Raw genomic sequence first — 22,354 nt, 5'->3', positions numbered from 1 at the left:
AGACCCACTCCAGCAAAAGCAAAGTAGGGAGACTTGACTTCCTCCCTTGCCAGGCATGTCAACCTCACTCTCTGTCTACCCCCACCCCAGGGTAGTGTCAGACAAGGCCAAGTAGAGAGCAGATGTTTCATTCCCACCTTGTAGTAGTGAGGCACCCCGCCCCCTTCCCTCTGGGGTAATGGAAGAGGAGGCCTAGTGGAGACTTAGGACTTACCACACTACCTAATGGTAACAGGATCATCTCCCCAACATCATAGAGGCCACGTGGTGGGAGTAACAGTGCACTTTTACTCCTTCCAGCCAGAAAGACATCAGTAGAGGGCCAGTGTGGAATCAGAACTCTCACTTCTGCCCAGCAATAACAAGGATCACCCCCCTCAACCCCAAGTGTCAATGGAGATCATGCGAAAAACCTGAACTTCTACCCCGACCTGTGGAAATGAGGCAGTACACTTCTTTCACTGCTGAAGCAGTGTAAAAAAAAAAAATCCATTTTGATTTATCTGTGGTGCTCATTTTTTTATTTTTTAATTTTGTGTGTACATAGTGGGGGTATAAATTTATTATTTTTTGATACAGACATGCAATATGTAATAATCACATCAGGGTGAATGGGGAATCCATTCCCTCAAGCATTTATCTTTTGTGTTACAATAAAATTATACTCTTTTGTTATTTTAAAATGTACAATTAAATTATTTTGACTATAATCACCCTATTCTGTCAAATACTAGGTTTTATTTATTCTTTCTAACTCTCTTTATATATACATTAACTGCCCCAATTTCCCATAATACTGTCTTCCACTACCCTTCATAGCCTCCGGTAGTCATCCCTCTACTTCCTACCTCCATGAGTTCAATTGTTTCATTTTTTAGCTTCCTCAAATATGTGAGAACATGCTAAGTTTGTCTTTCTGTGCCTGGCTTATTTCATTCAACGTAACAACTTCTAGTTCCATCCATGTTGTTACAAATGACAGAATCTCATTTTTTATGGTTGAATAGTACTCCATTTTGTATATGTACCACAATTTCTTTTTTTTTTTTTTTTTTTTTGAGACGGAGTCTCGCTCTGTCACCCAGGCTGGAGTGCAGTGGCGCAATCTCGGCTCACTGCAAGCTCCGCCTCCCAGGTTCACGCCATTCTCCTGCCTCAGCCTCTCCGAGTAGCTGGGACTACAGGCGCCTGCCACCTCGCCCGGCTAATTTTTTGTATTTTTAGTAGAGACGGGGTTTCACCGTGGTCTCCATCTCCTGACCTAGTGATCCGCCCGCCTCGGCCTCCCAAAGTCCTGGGATTACAAGCGTGAGCCACCGCGCCCGGCCCACTTAGGTTGCTGCCAAATCTTCGCTATTGTGAATTGTGCTGCAGTAAACTTGAAAGTGCAAATATCTCTTTGATATACTGATTTCCTTTCTTTTGGGTATATTCCTGGGAGTGGGATTGCTGTATCATATTTTAGTTCTAATTTTAGTTTTCAGAGATACCTCCATACTGTTTTTCATAGTGGCTGTACCAATTCCCTCCAACAGTATACAAGAGTTGCCTTTTCTCCACATCCTCACCAGCATTCATTATTATCTGTCATCTGGATAAAAGTCATTTTAACTGGGGTAAGATGATATCACATTGTAGTTTTGATTTGCTTTTCTCTGATGATCAGTGATGCTCATATGTCTCTTTGCCATTTGTGTGCCTTCTTTTGAGAAATGTCTATTCAGATCTTTCGCCCATTTTAAAATCGGATTATGAGTTTTTTTCCTATAGGTTTGTTTGAACTTCTTATATATTCTGGTTATTAATCCCTTGTCAGATGGATAGTTTGCAGATATTTTCTACCATTCTGTGGGTGTCTCATCACTTTTTAGATTGTTTCCTATGCTCTGGAGAAGCTTTTTAACTTGATGTGATCCTATTTATACATTTTTGCTTTGGTTGACTGTGCTTATGGAATATTACTAAAAAAAATCTTTGCCCAGTCCAGTGTTTGGACAGTTTCCCCAGTGCTTTCTTTTAGTAGTTTCCTAGTTTCATTTCTTAGATTTAAGTCTTTAGTCCACTTTGATTCGATTTTTGCGTAAGGTGAGAGATAGAGGCCTTTATTCTTTCTTCTACATATGGATATCCAGTTTTCCCAGACCATTTATTGAAAAGACTGTCCTTTCTCCAGTGTATATTCTTGGCATCTTTGCTGAAAATGAGTTCCATGTAGATGTATAGATTTATTTTTGGGTTCTCTATTCTGTTCCAGTGCTGTATGTGGCCAGTTTTCATGCCAGTACCATGTTGCTTTGGTTACTTTAGCTCTGTAGTATAATTTGAAGTCAGGTAATGTGATTCCTCCAGTTTTGTTCTGTTTGCTCAGGATAGCTTTGGCTATTCTGGGTCTTGTGTTTCCATATGAATTTTAGGATTTTTTTTTTCTGTGAAGAATTTCACTGGTGTTTTGATAGAGATTGCATTAAATCTGTAGATCACTTTAGGTAGCATGGACATTTTAATAATATTAATTCTTCCAACCCATAAACATGGGGTATCTTTTCATTTTTTGGTGTCCTTTTCAATTTCTTGCATTGATGATTTATAACACTTATTTTAGAGATCTTTCACTTCTTAAGTTACTTTTTAGGTGTTTGATTTTATTTGTAGCTATTGTAAATGGGATTGCTTTCTTGATTTCTTTTTCAGATTGTTTGCAGTTGGCATATAGAAATGTTACTGATTTTTGTATGTTGATTTTGTATGCTGCAACTTTACTGAATTTGTTTATCAGTTTGAATAGTTTTTTAGTGGACCCTTTAGGTTTTCCCAAATATAAAATCATACCATCTGCAAACAAGGACAATTTGACTTCTTCCTTTCCAACTTGGATGTCCTTTCTTTTCCTTGTCTGATTGCTCTAGCTAGGACTTCCAGTACTAGTTGAATAACAGTGGGGAAAGTGGGCATCCTTGTCTTGTTCCACGTCTTAGAGGAAAGATTTTCAGTTTTTCCCCATTCAGTATGATACTAGCCATGCATCTGTCACATATGGCTTTTGTGTGTGTGTTGAGGTATGTTTCTTCTATACCCAATGTTTTGATGGTTTTTGTCATGAAGGGATGTTGAAATTTGTCAAATGCTTTTTCAGTATCAATTAAAATGATCACATAGCTTTTCTTCATTCTGTTGATATGACGTATCACATTGATTTGTGTATGTTGAACCATCTTTCTTCCCCGGGAAAAATACCACTTGGTCATGATGAATGATCTCTTTAATGTGTTGTTAAACTCAGTTTGCTAGTATTTCGTTGAGGATTTTTTTCATCAATACTCATCAGTGATGTTGGCCTGTAGTTTTTTTTTTTTTTTTTTTTTTTTTTATGTGTCTTTGGTTTTGGTAGCAGAATAATACCGGCCTCGTAGAATGAGTTTGGAAGTATTCCCTCCTCCTTATTTTTCAGGATAGTTTAAATAGAATTGGTATTAGTTATTCTTTAAATGCTTGGCAGAATTTAGCAGTGAAGCCATTGGGTCCCAAGATTTTCTTTGCTGAGAGACTTTCTATTACGGCTTTAATCTCATTACTTATTATTGGTCTGTTCAGGTTTTGGATTTCTTTACGGTTCAATCTTGGTAGGTTCTGTCTAGGAACTTATCTATTTTTATTTTAGATTTTCCAATTTATTAGCATGTAGTTGCTCCTAGTAGCCAGTAATGATCCTTTGAATTTCTATGGTATAGTTGTAATATTGCCCTTTTCATCTCTGATTTTGTTTGCTTGGATCTTCTTTTTTCTTAGTCTGGCTAAACGTTTGTCAATTTTGTTTATTTTTTCAAAAAACTAATTTTTGTGTTTCATTGATCTTTTTTTCATTGTTTTCTTCATCTCGGTTTCATTTATTTTTGCTCTCATCTTTATTATCTCTTTTCTTCTACTAATTTTTGGTTTGGTGTGCTCATTTCTCTAGTTCTTTAAGATGCACCATTAGGTTACTTATTTGAAGTTTTTCCTTTTTTTGATATGGGTACTTACAGCTTCAAACTTCCCTCTTAGTACTACTTTTGCTGTATCCCATAGGTTTGGGTATGTTGTGTTTCCATTTTCATTTGTTTATAAATTTTTCAATTTATTTCTTAATTTCTTCATTGATCCATTAGTCTTTCAAGAGCATACTGTTTAATTTCTATGTGTTTGCACAGTTTCCAAAATTCCTGTTGTTATTGATTTCTAGTTTTATTCCATCGTGGTCAGAGAAGATGCTTAATATTATTTCAATGTTTTTGAATGTTTTAAGACTTATTTTGTGATCTAACATATGGTCTATCCGTGAATGATCCATGTGCTGAGAAGAAGAATGTGTATTCTGCACCTGTTGGATGAAATGTTCTGTAACTATTAGGTCCATTTGGTCCATAGTGCAGATTAAGTCCAATGTTTCTTTGTTAATTTTCTGTCTGGAAGTTCTGTTCAATGCTGAAAGTGGGGAGTTGAAATCTTCAAGTATTATTGTATTAGGACATATCTCTCTCTTCCGTTCTAAAGATATGTACTTTATATATCTGGATGCTCCAGTGTTGGGTGCATATATATTTAAAATTGTTATATCCTCTTGCTGAATCAACCCCTTTATCATTATATAGTAACCTTGTTTCTTCTTATAGTTTTCATCTTGACATCTATTTTGTCTGATACGTGTATAGCTACTCCTCCTCTTTTTTTTTTTGTTTCCATTGGCATGGAATATCTTTTTCCATCCCTTAATTTTCAGTCTATGTGTATCTTTATGGATTAAGTGTGTTTCTTGTGGGCAACAGATCATTCGGTCTTGTTTTGTGTTGTTTTGTTTTGTTTTGTTTTAATCCATTCAGTAACTCTATGACTTTTGATTGGAGAGTTTAGGCCATTTATATTCAATGTTATTATTGATAAGTAAGGATTTACTCCTGCCATTTTATTATTTGTTTTCTGGTTGTTTTGTGATCTTCTCTTTATTCTTTCCTATCTTCCTTTTGGCTAAGGTAGTTTCTCTGAAGGTATGTCTTAATTTCTTGCTTTATATCTTTTGTGTACCTGTTGTAGGTTTGTTGATTTGAGGTTACTCTGGGGCTTGTAAATACTGTCTTGTAACCGATTATTTTAAGCTGATAACAACTTAACACTCTTTGCATAAACAAATAAGCAAAAAGAAAACTGAAAAAACCTTTACACCTTAAACTCATTCTCTGCTTTTTAATTTTTTGTTGTTTCTATTTATATGTTATTGTACTGCCTATGTCTTGAAAAAAGATTGGTTCATCTTTTAGTCTTTCTACTTAAGATAAGAGTAGTTTACACACCACAGTTACATTGTTAAAATAGTCTGTGTTCTACAGCTTATTATTACCGTGAGTTTTGTAGCTTCAGATGATCTTATTGCTCATTAACATCCCTTTCTTTCTGATTGTAGTACTCCCTTCAGCATTTCTTGTGGGACAGATCCAGTGTTGATGAAATACCTCTTATAATTCCTTTGAATAAACTTTCTACCCCATCACTCTCTCTACCTCCTTTTTAAGGCCAATAACTCTTAGATTTGCCCTTTTGATGCTATTTTCTAGATCTTATAGTTGTGTTTCATTTTTAAAATTCTTTTTGTGTGTGTAGTTTTGTGTATTAACTGTGTATTTTCAAATAACTCACTAATTCTTTCTTCTGCTTGATCAATTCTGCCATTAAAAGACCTCAATGCATTTTCAGTATGTCAATTGCATTTTTCAACTCCAGAATTTCTGCTTGACTCTTTTAAATTATTTCAATCTCTTTGTTAACTTTATCTGATAGAAATCTGAATTCCTTCTCTGTGCTATCTTGAATTTCTTTGAGTTTTCTCAAAATAGCTATTTTATTTATTTTTTTTTTACTTTAAGTTCTGGGAGATAAGTACAGAATGTGTAGGTCTGTAACACAGGTGTAAGTATGCCATGGTGGTTTGCTGCACCTATCAATCCATCATTCTAGGTTTTAAGTCCTGCATGCATTAGCTATTTGTCCTAATACATTCCCTCTCCTCACTCCCCACCCCCAATTGGCTCCGGTGTGTGTTGTTCCCCTTCCTGTGTCCATGTGTTCTCATCGTTCAACTCTGACTTATGAGTGAGAATATGCAGTGTTTAGTTTTCTGTTCCTATGTTAGTTTGCTGAGAATGATGGCTTCCAGCTTCATCCATGTCCCTGCAAAGGACATGATCTCATTCCTTTTTATGGTTGTATAGTATTCCATGGTGCATATGTTCCACATTTTCTTTATCCAGTCTATTATTAATGGGCATTTGGGTTGGTTCCATGTCTTTGCTATTGTAACTAGTGCTGCAGTAAACATATGTGTGCATGTGTCTTTATAGTAGAATGATTTATATTCCTTTGGGTGTATACCTAGTAACGGGATTGCTGGGTCAAATGGTATTTCTCATTCTAGATCCTTGAGGAATCACCACACTGTCTTCCACAATGATTGAACTAATTTACATTCTCACCAACAGTGTAAAAGTGTTCCTATTTCTCCACAGCCTCACCAGCATCTATTGTCTCTTGACTTTTTAATGATCACTATTCAGACTGGCATGAGATGGTATCTCCTTGTGGTTTTGATTTGCATTTCTCTAATGATCATGATGTTGAGCTTCTTTTTATATGTTTGTTGGCTGCATAAATGTCTTCTTTGGAGAAGTGTCTGTTCATATCCTTTGCTAACTTTTTTATGGGGTTATTTGTTTTTTTTCTTGTAAATTTGTTTAAGTTCCTTGTAGATTCTGGATATTTGACCTTTGTCAGATTCTATAGGTTGCCTGTTAACTCTGATGATAGTTTCTTTTGCTGTGCAGAGCTCTTTAGTTTAATTAGATTCCATTTGTTAGTTTTGGCTTTTGTGGCAATACCTTTTGGCATTTTCATCATGAAGTCTTTGCCCATGCCTATGTCCTGAATGGTATTGCCTAGGTTTTCTTCTAGTGTCTTATGGTTTTGGGTTTTAAGTCTTTAATCCATCTTGAGTTAACTTTCGTATAAGTTGTAAGGAAGGAGTCCATTTTCAGTTTTCTGCATATGGCTAGCCAGTTTTCCCAGCACCATTTATTGAATAGGAGATCCTTTCCCCTACGGCTTGTTTTTGTCAGGTTTGTCAAAGATCAGATGGTTGTAGATGTGCAATGTTATTTCTGAGGTCTCTGTTCTGTTTCATTGGTCTATAAGTCAAAACAGCTATTTTGAATTCTCTGTCTGACAGGACACATATCTCTTTCTTCAGTATTGTTCCCTGGTGACTTATTTAGTTCATTTGGTGAGGTCATGTTTTCCTAGATGGTATTGATACTGGTAGGTATCTGTCAGTATATGGGCATTGAAGTGTTAGGTATTTATTTTGGTCTTTGCAGCCTGAGCTTGTTTGTACCCATCTTTCTTGGGAAGGCTTGTGTTTGAAAGTGCTTGGGCATTTTGATCTAAGCTGTATCTGCATTAGGGAGCACCCTAAGCCCAGTAACACTGTGGTTCTTATAGACTTATAGAGGTACTGCCTTGATGGTCTTGGATAAGATCCAGAAAAATTCTTACCAGGCAAAGACTCTTGTTCTCTTCTTTTACTTTCTCCCAAACAAACAAATTCTCTCTCTCTCTCTCTCTCTCTCCCCCTTTCTCTGCTGGACATCCTGGAGCTTGGGGTGGGATGACACAAGTTCCTCTGTGGCTACCACCACTGGGGCTGCACTAGGACAGACCTGAAATCAGCACAGTACTGTGTCTTGCTCAAGGCCTGATGTAACCACTACCTGGCTACCAATATTTGCTCAAGACCCTGGGGCTCTATAATCAGCTGGTAGTAAATCCAGCCAGGTTTGTGTCCTTCCCTTCAGGGTGGTGAGTTCCCCCAGGCCCTGGGTAGGTTGAGAGGTGCAGTCTGAGAGCCAGAGACTGGAGTAAGAATCCTTAGAAATCTACTTGGTGTGCAGCTTAGTTGGCACTCAAACCACGAGACCCGTTCTTCCCTCCCCTTTCCACAGGCAGGAGAGCCTCGCCCCCTGGCCTTCATCACCACAGGCCCGAGGGAGTACTTCCAGGCTACTGCCACGGTTTACTTAAGGCCCAAAGGCTTTTCAGTCAGCTTGTGGTGAATGCTGCCCGGCCTGGAACTCATTCTTTAGGGCAATGGGCACCCTCTGCCCATGGTGGGTCCAGAAATGCCATAAAAGAGCCAAGGCCTGGATCCCAAGAGCCTGTTTGGTGCTTTGACCTCTGTGGCTGAATTGGTACCTAAGGTGCAATACAAAGTCTCCTTTACTTTTCCACCTGCTTTTCTCAAGCAAAGAGTCTCTCACCACAGCCACCATAGCTGGTAATGTGCTGAATCTTACCTAAAGCCAGCACATCCCAAGAGTCCTACCCAAGGTCCATGTCCATGGCATACTATCTGGGCATCACTGATGGTTATTCAGGGCCCAAAGGTCAGCAAGCAATGAGTCCTACTAGGACTGGTTCCTTCCCTTCAAAGCAGTAGGTTCCCTTCTTGTCCAGCGTGTGTCTAGAAATGTCCAGGAGCTAGGACCTGGGATGGGAGTCTCATGACTCTGACCAGTCCCCTATCCTACTGTGGCTAAGCTGGTAACCAAAATGCAAAATAAAGTCCTCTTTACTCTTTCCTCTCCTCTTCTCAAGCAGAACTAAGGAATCCCTTTTGGAGCCATGAGCTATGCTGCCTGGGGTTGGGGGAAGGGTGGTGCAAGCCATTTCCTTAGCTGCCCCAGCTGGTGTCTCCGTAGGTCCTGTGCCTCTCCAAGTCCACTGGCTCTGAGCCCAGCTTAGCACTAGAAATCACCTAGGAGTTGCAGTCCTTGTGGCCTACACAGACTTTCAAGTTTATTTAGAGCCCCAAGGCATTTTAGCCCACAGTGATGAGGCTTGATGGAACTCAAGTTCCAACAGCTGGGATGGGTGATTCCCTTTTGGCTAGAACTGATCTAAGTGATCCCTCTGTGGGCAGGTGTCAACTGAATTCAGCCCAGCTTTGCTTTCTGCTGTGACAGGGAAGCACTGAGTTCAATGCAAAGTCTCACAATCTCTGCGCTCTCCCTCTCCCAAACACACAGGTTTTCTCTCCGCACAATGTGGCCACTGCTGGGAGGATGAAGGGTGGTATCAGCAATTCAAGACTGTCTTTCCTACCCTCTTCAATGCCTCTTTCAGTGATATGAAGTTAAAACTAGGTACTATGAGTGCTCACCTGATTTTTGGCTTTTAGAAAGGTGCTTTTTGGCCGGGCGCGGTGACTCACGCTTGTAATCCCAGCACTTAGGGAGGCCGAGGCGGGCGGATCACAAGGTCAAGAGATCGAGACCATGGTGAAACCCCGTCTCTACTAAAAACACAAAAAAATTAGCCGGGCGTGGTGGCGGGCGCCTGTAGTCCCAGCTACTCGGAGAGGCTGAGGCAGGAGAATGGCATGAACCCGGGAGGCGGAGCTTGCAGTGAGCTGAGATTGCGCCACTGCACTCCAGCCTGGGCGACAGAGCAAGACCGGGTCTCAAAAAAAAAAAAAAAAAAAAAAAAAAGAAAGGTGCTTTTTGTGTATAGATAGTTGTTTAAATTTAGTGTTCTTGCAGAGGGGGACAATCAGTAGATCCTTCTATTCAGCCATCTTGCTCTGCCCTTCTTCTCTACCTGTGGTAGTCTTGACTATATCTATTTGTGTAGATTTTTTAGTGGTCCTCTGAGTATTGCATTATATATAAATAACTTATCATACTTTACTATTTTCATCGTTTTACCTGTTTGAGTGAAGTGTAGAAATCTTATCTCCCTTATATCCCTTTACTCTCTCTCATTCACTTACAATTGTCGTATGTATTTCCCTTACTTATATTTAGAACCACATCAGACAGTGATATAATTTTTGTTTCGCCCATAAAAATAATTTAGAAAACTCAATAGGAAGAGGAAAGTTTCTTGTATTTACCAATATTTTTCTTGACCATGTTCTTTCTTCTAGATATTCTAAGTTTCTCCTGTTTATAATTTTCTATTTAGAGAACTTCCTTTAGTCATTCTTTTATTTTGAAAAGTGTTAGCTTTAGAATAACTTTAAGAGTTAGTAAATGTCAATAACCTTAAGCGTAGTGACCCTACTCTTGCTTATCCATTTCATCGTTGGCCTTGGCACCTTGCAGCCCTCCCTGTCCACCCAGTGGTTCTCATTACTCTCACAGAACACAAGAATTTCATTAGGCAATGTGACCTTGGAACTCTCGATGTGCCCATTAATCCACGTTGGCAGAAATGATATAACATAGTGATTAACAGCAAATTCTTCTAAGTACTTCTTGTCATGGCACCTTTGCAAGTCCACCCTAGTTTATGAAAATATAAGGAAGAGTTTAGTGGAAAACAGAGAGAGAGAGAGATGAATCAGTATTACCCTTGTCTTCAACATCTTCATGAGTGCCTTTGGGTGTGCTGGGCTGAATTATATGAATTTTATAATGAACAAAAGAAGAATGAAACCAAAAGGAAATAATATTTTTAGGAGAAAGGTCAAAGGCAAAGCAAAATTTTTCTGAGTCAAGCAATGAGAAGTTTTTTTAAAAAAAGAAAAAAAAACTTTGGGAGAAGTATAAGATGTAACATGGGTTGAAGGAAGTAAAGGCAGGAAAAATTAAGATCTATAAACTCTGAGAAGGTAGTTTGAGCAGAAGTAAAAAACATTAATGACAGAAAGTTTGGAAATGATTCAAGAGTAGTTAGGTGTGGCCAAGTGCAAACACAATAGTCAAATTTTCACTATCTTCAGACATGAAAATTTGGAGAATTGTTAGATAGCCACAAATACAATATAGTGGGGGAAAAGACCACAGAGCATATTTGTCAAGATATAAGTCAACAGGACAGAGAATAGAGTCCATCATAGCACCCTCTTTAGGAAAAACTGTTGCTAATTAATTTATATTTGAATATAATTTGAAAATACTTTGGTAGATGGAATTTGTTATTCTCTGTTGACTCTTACTTACAGGAAATTCTTTTTTTACAAACCCTTTTATGCTATAGTTCAAAAATATTGATCTATTCAATACACATTTATTGAGCCCGCTGGTGCTGTGGGGACTAGAAATACAACAGGTAAGGCTTCTGCCTAACAATGGTTTTCCATAGGGATACAGAATGAGAAGCTGCAGTTACATGGCCAGAGTTGGAAGCCTAATTCCATTGTTTACTAGCTGTGTAAAATTCACTTTGATATCCCCACCTCTAAACTGAGAATAATAGTTCCTCACTTGTCTACCATGAACATGCTCCTTGTTTTGAGAATAAATGAGATGATATACATGTGTGATAAGCTCTGTAAATTCATAAAATACTATATAATCTGAGTAATTTTTGTATTAGCCTTGTTTAAATCCTTCTTTATATGCCTAAAACTTTTTATCCTAAAGCCTTAGCCCAGGTGCTTGCACATAGTAAGTGTGGGCAGCAATTATTGGATATTCCAGCAAATGAAATGAAAACATATTAATATTTTTACTCTCACGGCTCTTACGTGCTACTAAGATAACAAGAGACAATAAGCATAATAAATTCTTTAATTATATAGTATGCTAGAAGATGATGAATGCTGTAGAAAAGAAAATCAAAGTAGGATAAGAGGAACTGAGAGTCCTGAGTGTACAAGATCCAACTTCTAATTGAGAAGAGATTTTTAGGAGGTGAGAGTGTCCTCCATGTCAGTATTTTGGGGAGGATAATTTTGGACAGGGGGAGCAACTAGTACAAACACCCTGAGGTGGAGTGCTGCCTCTCTTGTTTGAGTAATATCCAAGACGCCAGTGTGGCTGGAGTGGAGTTAGGCAAAGACAAAATAAATAAAAATGAGATCAGAGAGGTCATGGAGAGGGCACAACATTGTAGGCCATGACTGAGTGAATTGGGGGCCACCACAGAAATGTGAAGAGAAGAGTGACGTGATGTGACTCACATTTCAAAAGAATCATCCAGGCCGTGCTTTTGACAATGGACAAAGGCAGAAGAGGAGGAAAGGACAGAGGCAGAGAGACAGTTAACAAGCTATTATAGAAAATCAGGTGAGAGATGATAGCGGCTTGCATGATGGTGGCAGAGCGGGAGGTGCAGGGCAAAGGTCAGATTCTGGATATCTTTTTAAAGTAAAGGCAACAGGATTTCCTGACAGACTGATTATGGTGTGTCGAAGAAAGAGAGAAATGGAGGATGATTCCAATGTTTTTATTGACAACTGTAAGTCTGGAGCTGCCAACTGGATGCAGAAGTTCACTGGAGGGCCCAGCCTGGGGAAAGGATCAGGAGTAGGTTGGGTATGTTAAGTTTGAGATGTCTATTAAACATCCAGATAGGAATGTCAAAGATGCACTTGTGTTTAAGAGTCAGGAATGCAAGAGGGAATTTTAGGCTAGAAACAAAAAGTTAGAAATTATTCGATACAGATGGTATTTAAAGCTGTGTGACTGACTGACATGACAGAGGTGGCGAGAATAGACAGCAAAGTCCAAGGAATGAGGCTTGGACCACTCCAGGGTTAGGTAAGAAGTTGAAAAAAAAAAAAAAAAAGAGAGCGAGAGAGAAGGCATCAAAGGAGACTGAGGAAGAGTGATCAGGAAAGCATAGGAAAATCCAAGAAACATATGGTGTCCTGGAATCTAGGTGAAAAAGATATATTCAGAAAGACAGAGTGATAAATCTGTCAAATTCTTGAATTTGTCAGGTAAGATAAGAACAGAGAATTGATCTTTGGACTTAGCAAAGCAGAGGTTACCAGTGACCTTTATAAAAGTAGTTTCGGTAGTGTGAAAAGATCAAACTTCTGTTTAGAGTGGGTTTCAGAGAGAACAGAACAGGATTGAAGAAAGTAATAAACTTTGTCAAGTAGTTTAGCTGCGAAGGAAAAGAGGGAAATGTGATGGTAGCTGGCAGGGGAAGTGTGGTCAAGAGAGGTTTTTTGTTTGTTTTTCAAGATGGAAGAAATAACAGCATGTATGTAAGCTCACATGAGGGATCCAGCAGGGATGGGGAAATTGATGATACAGGACAGAAAGGGAAGAAGGGCTCCTTGTGAAAGTGAGAGGGGATGGGATCTACAGGATGAACATGCAAACAAAGACTGGCTGCAAAGAGGGACATGAATAGTTCATTTACAGAAACAGCAAAGGCAGAGTGTTGGTACAGATGCTGCTAAGTGGAAAAATATCATGATGGGAGGTTATGGAGTTCCATTCTAAACACTTCAATTTCATCAGTGAAATAAGCACAGTAATTTAGCAGAATGTGAAGATGAAAAAGAACAGAATTTGAGAAAACAGAAGATATGAAATAATTATTAGAAAAGCAGGTGAGTGAATGAACTAAGAAAACCTTATGACTATTGGGCAGTAAACGTTGGGATACATAGTGAATTTTAAAAAATCTTTGCCTTCATAAGTCTTGCATCACACAGAGTGGGCAATAAATAAGAAACATAATAAGTATGTTATGTATATAGTATAGGGCCATTTAAGTTCATGGTGAGGCGAGTCAGATGACTTTGTATTTTTCTTCAGACATGTTCTGCTGCATGGTGTAGGTTCACAGTAGCTCAGTAACTTGAATTATCCAGGATTGTGGTTTTACTAAGCAAGCCTGATAAAGAGAGAGGGCTAGAGGGTTGTGGGTGTTTTCAGGCTGAGTTAAGAGAGAAGACATGAAGGAGGTGAGGAACAGTAAAAAAGTGGTAAGATCAGTGGACTGAAGGATGCATTAAAGAATGACTGTGTTTAACTCTATGATACATCTGACATATGTTCTCCACTTCCCTGCTAGTCATAGTGGATAAGAATACTCCCTGGATTCGAATTCTAGTTCCATCAATTATAAGATATTGATTCTGTTTTACTTTGTCTATCTCATTCCAAAACACATGTCCCTAATTACCATAGTTTGATAATAAGTTTTGATATTTATTTAGTAAGGCAAACCCATAAATAACTGATAATTTTTCAAGAAAAAAGTGAAATAAATTTTCAGGAAAAAAAAAGCTGAGAAAATTTTTCACAGACTAAAGAAAACAAGAGAGACAGTAGATGAAAGAGTGCTCATTAGGTGAAAGGGAAATGATCCAAGAGGGTAGCTTTCAGATGTAGGAAGAAACAAAAAGCAAGAAAATGATAAATGTCTTGATAAAGCTAAATAAGTATCAACTCATAAAGAAATAATATTCCCAGAAGAGTCATGAATATACAGAGAAAATTAAAGTACATGACAATGGCAATGTAAAAGGGGTGAATAAAAAACAGACTTAAAAGTTCTAAAATCCTTGCATTGTCCTGGAAGAGGAAAAAGTACAATGATTAATCAAAGATACATGTCATAATCCCTAGAAAGGAGATAATTATTAAATAGAAAATAAAAGAATACATCTTATAGAAAGGAAATCTAAATGATGATATTAAAATGATCTAAAATAAGGCAAAAGTGAGGATAAAAAAGAAAGATGGAACTAATGGGGCAAATAGAAAAAGTAAGATAGCATGGTAGGGCATTAATTCCAGTCTCACATCAATGCATAAGTATCTCAATATTCTACTGTAAAGGGAAAGTAAAGATTTCTTACAGCCTGAGTGTAATGGAGAAATCCAGTTTATCATAGTGCTTTAAATATTGTAAGTCTTCAACTTCTAGTTGATGAATAAATGATGAAATTCTCAGTGATACTGCATTGTTATCAAATAAATATAAAAGGAGCTCCTGAAATTGGCTCTAATACAGGTAAAGAAGTAAACACAGCCATATAGGCATGGCTTCTTGCAGGGACAACTTTGTGAATGGACTCAGACAGACAGACAGGCAGGCAAATACACCTCATTGCCTCATACATGTTTTTATTTGCTTTAGTTTTCGTTCTGAACCTTCCTACTCCTTCAAGTATCTGCATTTACTTTCTCAAATTCTCTTTTATTAGAGACTGAAGAAACTGTCATCTCTTTTTGTGCTAATGAGTTTAATAAGGTCCTCCAGTCACCACAAGCCTTCTTTCAAACTACACAATTCCAACTGCTTCAGTCTCAGCGTATCTTGAAATAATGATCTGACCGCCTGTTAGACTAGTGAAGGGAAGGCATTTGGGTTGATTTAAGAAGAGAATCCTCATGGTCATGGTAGACTGATATGGAGAGAAAACATTTTGAGGAAAAATACTCAACTAAATTCATTTCTACTCCAGCATGCAGTTTCAAGTCAAGTTCCACCTTAGCTCCAGGTGGCAGGCAGAGCAGGCTGCAGAGGCACGGCACAAGTAAGGGGTGAGTGCCGGAGCTGCTGGCTCCTGTTCCAGTCTTTCTTCCTTGGCCTTGCCTGAACTTTTACTATAATAATAGTCACCATTTATTAGGTGTGTCCTATGTGCAGGACACTTTACACACAGTATCCCTAATCCTAATAACACCCTTATTTTATAGATTCAATGACTGAGTCAAGAATTACATAACCTGGCCAGACAGCTGGTACATGGGAAAGGTGAGATTCACACCAGCGTCCACCCAGCATCTCTGCTTATACCATGCTCTGCTTTAAGGTTCTCTGAGAACTCAAACAAGCCTTGGGCTAACAGTTGTGTTAACGGGACACGTAGCAGGTGCAAGGACTCACTGGTCATCCTGCTACCTGATCAGAAGGAAGGAAAATTGTATTTGTTGGTCACCTACTATGTTTTAGGCATAGTGCTAGGTGCTTTTACCTAGTACTTAATTCACTTATCCTCAACTCGTTTATTTCCTGTAACAACCTGATAAGGGAGAAGTTTTTATCCTCATTTTACGTATAAGGAAACAGGCCTAGAGAAATGAGCACAGTGTCCAAAGTCACATAATTAATAAGATGTGAAGCTCTGAGTTTGAAAGTCTCTGGTTTCAAAGCCATGAAACTTATGGCTCCCCGTTTTAGACACTTCCTTTTGGGAAGAGTGTGGAGGAATTAATCAGAAAGCAGAAGAAAGTCATACTCAGATAGGTGGTAGGAGTAGAGACAATTCAATACAGACAGAAGTCTTAGATGAGGGCAGTGAGCCAGGGCACTGGACTGGGACTCAGGAGGCTTCCCCTAGACTCTGGTTCCACCCATGCAGCCTCAGGCAGGACTTCACCTCTCTGGGCATCGGTTTCTTCATATGTTAGACATACGGGGTTTTAATTAGGTGATCGCTGAAGACCCTTCTAGCCCTAAAGCTCTGTGTCTCTAAGTGCTACGAGGGCACCAACATTGATCCTCCTCCCCAAGGAGCATAATGTGATGGTTCCGGCTGGCCCTGGCTGACTCTCGCCGTCCCTAGAGATAATTGGGTTCTGTGCCACCTGGACCAGAACTGGGGATGCGGAAGCAAGAGGAGAGTCCATTGCTCTCTCTCCGTCCTGGGCCGCCCTATGATTGTTGGGCGTCCGGAAACTGTCTCCCCTATGGGTTTAAAAACAAAACTGAGCGCCCAGGGGGTGTGACAGTCATCTGCAGGAGCTTGGGTGGCCCATCAGGCGAGGCTCTCTCTCAGCACCCGAGGCTCCAGGCTGATCTCGGTCTTATCCTGCGGCCGGGCTGGTGCTGGCGAGTCGCCAGGGTGGGCGGCGGCCCCAGCCGGGCGCCCTGGCGGCGAGAGCGGCAGGCTGGGCCCCTGGACCGCGCGTGGCCTGGGGAGAGAGCTGGACGGGCGGCGGGAGCTGCTCTTGCGGGCCGCGGCCCTCGCCCTGGCTGCAACGGGAGGCGTTTCCGGGGCCGGACGCGCGTGGGGGGCGGGGGCGGGGGCGGGGGCGAGGCCGCGGCGAGCAAAGTCCAGGCCCCTCTGCTGCAGCGCCCGCGCGCCCAGAGGCCCTGCCAGACACGCGCGAGGTCCGAGGTGAGAGAGGCCCGGGCGCGCCTGGCCTCGAAGGGAGACCCGGGACCTGGGGCGAGGGGCGGGAGTGGCGGGACCTCCACCCAGTGGCCCCGGGCCCCACGACCCGTGCGCCGGGCTGGACGCCCCGCGCCAGAGAGGGTGCACTTGGTTCTGAGGCTGTGGTTTCTCCTCAGGCTGAGATGGATCTTGAGGCGGCAAAGAACGGAACAGCCCAGCGCCCCAGGAGCGCGGAGGGCGACTTTGAACTGGGCATCAGCAGGTACATCCCCAGCAGCCACTGGCTTTTCCGTTACACTCCAATCAGTAGGACCAAGTTCACCCTTGGAAAGAAGTTGTAAAAATCGGTTGATGCCTTTGAAGACCTTTGTTTTGGAGGCTTCTTTGAAGGGTCTTGCATCCGGTTCTGACCTTGGAGCAAACGTGTTATGTGGCCTCAAAGAATGTCACTGAGGCTCCTTTTGGGACAGATTCAGGAAGAAAAGGCTGTCATGAAAAGTGCTCCCTTCCCTTTGTGCAGGGGGGATTCAATGAATATCTGTATCGTATAACATTCCTTGTATTATGTAACTCTTGAAACTTTTACAAATGACTTTCATATCCATCATCTGATTGTTCAGACTTAAAGGGTGTCAGACATCTGCTATTGATGGCTGTGCTTTTTGAACAAGGGCAGTGAAGCAAAAACTCCTTCCCCTCCTGCCCATCCCCTGTTATGTCTCTTCCTCCTTGTCTTACCCCTCCCCCTCCTCTCATCGCCAGGCTTGTTTGTATTTCTCCTTTCTGGGAGGATAGGTGGGGAGGGGGAACTTCTGTACATCCTAATCAGTTTTGTTCAAGTGCTGGGGGAAACAGCGCTTCCTTTGCCTTCGCATCCTTCTCGGTTCCCCTGACCCTTGTTAAACTCACTTCACAGGCTTTATGAGCGGGGCAGAAGTTCCCAGTCAATGGCATGTGTCTTTGTTTCCTCTTTCACTGTGGGAATAGTGAATCATTTTCGCCTTTAGCCTGAAATAGTTTATGAGGCTATTACGGTCTCTGAGTTCATGCCAGGCTACCCAGAAAAAATTGACCTGTGTCAAGTGATCACCCAGAGGGACAAATTTATCAGTTTCTGTAGTTTGTCCTCAAGCTGCTAGGGGCTTGATTAGCTAACATGCCTATCTGATGCTTAAACTGAAGCATTATTTTAGCCTGTTAACGTGGTTGTGCAGTAACCTTGCCGTATTTCTTCTAAGTACCATTGTATTTTTTCATAGAAAATTTAGTTTTGCCATTTAGAATTGAAAAAGTGATAGATGGTGTTACTTCCAATGGAAGTACTTATACACGCAATAGAAAAATATGGTTTTCATCAGCTGGCTGTTTAGGCAGGGATTGACTGTGAGTCTATTAATAGATGGCATTTTCATGAAGAAGTCTATTTATGTATTGCACTGGCTTAACATTTGATGCGTGTACAAAGGAGCTATTCCTACAAAAGGTGTAGTAACACTTCAGAACCCAGGAAAGTCCTCAGAGGGGAAGCCCACAGCTTCTGCTGGAAAGAAGAAAGCAGCTCAAAAGAGAAATACAGAAAGTTAACAATAAGTTAAGACCACAAGATTATGAAATCAAACGTAGTGAAACTAATTTTTATAAAAGCAGACCAAAGATAATATATTTAAAGGAAGTTAAGCCTGCTTCAATCAAGTTAGTTATATTCTTGTTCTAATTATGTTGCTATTGCCCATGCACATTCTTTTGAACATATTTAGTGGCAGATGTTTGTCCAGTGATTTTAGTCAATACTTTACATAATTTGGAATCATCTTATAAGTAAAACTTGATCATTTACCTGGATAAATGCATCATATATATGTAAAAATCATCATATATATATAAAAACATCATACACACACACACACACACACACACACACACACACACACTCCCTCACGGAGTTTATATTATAGTATGGAGGACAGACATAAATAATGCACATACTAAATAAGTAAACCACAGCCAATGTTAGAAGGTAATTAATGCCATGGAAAAAAACATTAATCCAGGTTAAGGGGATCAGGAGTACAAAAGGGGAGTACTTTGCAATTTTAAGTAGGGTGGTTAGGGTAGATCTTATTTTAAAGGTAATATTTGAGCAAAGACTTGAAAGAAATGAGAGGAGACAGCTGTGTGGGTATCTAAGGGGAGAGCATTCCTGGAAAAGGTAACTGGCAATGCAAAGACCCTGAGTCAGGTACATGTTTGGTGAGTTCATGGAACAGCAGAGAGTCCAGGCTGGTTGGAGCAGAGTAAGCAGGTTAGGGAGTAGGGATGTGGTCAGAGAGGAAATAAGCAAACAGATCGTGTAGGACCTCAGAGGTTAATGCAAGGATTTTGGCTTTTATTGTAAGAAAAAGGAAAGCCACTGTAGGTTTTTGAGCAAAGAAGTAGTGTATGGCTTGCGTTTTGAAATGATTACTCTGACTGCTATTTGAAGATAGACTGAAGCAGCATAGGTAGAAGTGGAGAGACTAGGCAGGAGGCTGTCCTACTGGGGACAGCAATGAAACTGGTGATAAGTGGTTAAATTCTAGATGTACTTTGAATGTATCACCAACAAGATTCCCTGACACCACTCTCCACAATCCTTCAGAAGAATGGACATTCCTAATTTTAAATCATGATTTTTTTTAATTTTAGAAAGCAAATAACTTAACTGACTTAGGACACTGTTAACATACTTATCTTTCCTGTGTATGTGAGCTCTGTAAGGCAGGCGACCATTTGTTATGTATCCATATATCCTTGTAGTACCTTCGACAGTTACTTTTGTGCTTGCTATGTTTGTTGAACTGAATAATTTTGACATTTTGTGAACATCACTCTTATATTTGAAAATATTATAATAGTTGAATATTGTAACTAAACATATTTATGTTCAATTGATTGTAAAACATTTTGTAACAGTTTTAAATTGAAGCAATTCTATTTTTTACAGCAAACAAAAAAGGAAAAAAACGAAGAAAGTGAAAATGATTGGAGTATTAACATTGGTAAGCTGTGAAATGTTAAATGTGAATAATACTACCTTTTATTCAAATTTGAGATATTGAATCAATTACCTTTAAAGCAAGTACTTTAAGATTGTCTGGCTAGGCGAGTTGACTCACACTTGTAATCCCAGCACTTTGGGAGGCTGTGGTGGGAGGGTTGCTTGAGCACAAGAGTTTGAGACCAGCCTGGACAACATAGTGAGATCTCATCTCTACAAAATAATAAAAATAAAAATCTTTAAAAAATAGCCATATGTCATGGCATGATCCTGTAGTCCCAGCTACTTGGGAGGCTGAGGCAGGAGGGTCTGAGGAGTCTGAGGCTGCAGTGAGCTATGATCACACCACTGCACTCCAGCCTGGGTGGCAGAGCAAGACCCTGTCTCAAAAACAACAACAAAAAAACTGTCTGCAGGCAGCAATAAATTGTCCTTGCTGCACCTGTGCTGTCTAAGTTTGGCTTGTTATAGTCAATGACCCCCATTCTCAAGATGGATGATTTTTTAAAAAGTAGAGACGGGCTGGCGATGACACAGGGCAGAGCTAACTGGTGTGCAAGGAAAGTGAAAATGGGAACTGTGTTAGTAGCACAATGCAAACTCAACAATTTCAGGAAAATGCATTTCTGCATTTGCTTCACAAACCCCCACCCCAAATTTAGCTTAAAATAAGCTTGCATTTCAAGAAAGTAATTGTTAAGTATATACATTTTAATTTAAGGAATCTACGTTCACATTTGGTTTCCAAAAAATTGGCTAAATAGGGGGTAACTATTAGGGATTCTGATTATGCTTAAAACAGTTTTCGGTGCTTTTCTGTTGGTACAAGATAAGACAGTATTTTGGGAAGACGTCTCCTAATCTGGTTTTCATTTGAAATATGTCTTACAGAGGCAGCTCAAGAAAGCATTTGCCCATTTTTGGTAAATATGATGTGTTTCAAACTGTCACAGCCATTATTTGATAGCAAATAAGTTAGAATTAAGTGTCATGTCGGCTGAAATCCAACTTAGTAATTAAATGGATAAAAAGACACCAAAACGTCCATGCTCTCAAACACTGCTGCATACTTCTCATGTAACCACAAAGCCCCTATTCATTGTCTTCTGTCCTCTTTTTTTATTTGTTTAAAAAGGCTCAGTAAGGGCAATTAAAAAAAAAATTAGCACTTTGGAGAATAAATTGTTTATCAAATGAAAGCTGGTTTTATTTATTTTTTTTAGAAGTTTTTTTCTTTTTTTTTAATTTTTTAAAATTATACCTTAAGTTCTAGGGTACATGTGTACAACGTGCAGGTTTGTTACATATGTATACATGTGCCATGTTGGTGTGCTGCACCCATTAACTCGTCATTTACATTAGGTATATCTCCTAATGCTACCCCTCCCCCCTCCCCCCACCCCACAATAGGCCCCAGTGTGTGATGTTCCCCTTCATGTGTCCAAGTGTTCTCATTGTTCAGTTCCCACCTCATGAGTGAGAACATGAGGTGTTTGGTTTTTTGTCCTTGCGATAGTTTGCTGAGAATGATGGTTTCCAGCTTCATCCATGTCCCTACAAGGGACATGAACTCATCATTTTTTATGGCTGCATAGTATTCCATGGTGTATATGTGCCACATTTTCTTAATCCAGTCTATTGTTGTTGGACATTTGGGTTGGTTCCAAGTCTTTGCTATTGTGAATAGTGCCGCAGTAAACACACGTGTGCATGTGTCTGTATAGCAGCATGATTTATAGTCCTTTGGGTATATACCCAGTAATGGGATGGCTGGGTCAAATGATATTTCTAGTTCTAGATCCTTGAGGAATCGCCACACTGTCTTCCACAATGGTTGAACTAGTTTACAGTCCCACCAATAGTGTAAAAGTGTTCCTATTTCTCCACATCCTCTCCAGCACCTGTTGTTTCCTGACTTTTTAATGATGGCCATTCTAACTGGTGTGAGATGGTATGTCATTGTGGTTTTGATTTGCATTTCTCTGATGGCCAGTGATGATGAGCATTTTTTCATGTGTCTGTTGGCTGCATAAATGTCTTCTTTTAAGAAGTGTCTGTTCATGTCCTTCACCCACTTGTTAGTGGGGTTGTTTGTTTTTTCTTGTAAATTTGTTTGAGTTCTTTGTAGATTCTGGATATTAGCCCTTTGTCAGATGAGTAGATTGCAAAAATTTTCTCCCATTCTGTAGGTTGCCTGTTCACTCTAATGATAGTTTCTTTTGCTTTGCAGAAGCTCTTTAGTTTAATTAGATCTTATTTTTTGTCAATTTTGGCTTTTGTTGCCATTGCTTTTGGTGTTTTAGACATGAAGTCCTTGCCCATGCCTATGTCCTGAATGGTATTGCCTAGGTTTTCTTCTAGGGTTTTTATGGTTTTAGGTCTAACATTTAAGTCTTTAATCCATCTTGAATTAATGTTTGTATAAG

The 22,354-nt window shown here is 39.8% G+C and overlaps 1 protein-coding gene across 3 annotated transcripts in view; it reads left to right on the top strand.

Moving 5' to 3' along the window:
• The first annotated feature begins 16,822 nt into the window (after window positions 1-16,822).
• ABCB4 (ATP binding cassette subfamily B member 4) overlaps window positions 16,823-22,354 on the top strand; it is an 82,633-nt gene continuing 77,101 nt past the window's right edge. For all 3 annotated transcript variants that reach the window (XM_030823072.1, XM_030823073.1, XM_030823071.1), the window contains exons 1-3: window positions 16,823-16,894; window positions 17,068-17,153; window positions 19,875-19,929. In XM_030823072.1, coding sequence (XP_030678932.1) covers window positions 17,074-17,153; window positions 19,875-19,929 — 135 coding nt within the window. In that variant the 5' untranslated portion in view covers window positions 16,823-16,894; window positions 17,068-17,073. The remainder of the gene's footprint in view (window positions 16,895-17,067; window positions 17,154-19,874; window positions 19,930-22,354) is intronic.

This window comes from Nomascus leucogenys, chromosome 11, assembly GCF_006542625.1.
Source record: "Nomascus leucogenys isolate Asia chromosome 11, Asia_NLE_v1, whole genome shotgun sequence".
NCBI lineage: Eukaryota > Metazoa > Chordata > Mammalia > Primates > Hylobatidae > Nomascus > Nomascus leucogenys.
Note: the sequence above shows the minus strand (reverse complement) of the source record. Positions and strands in the feature narration are given on the sequence as shown.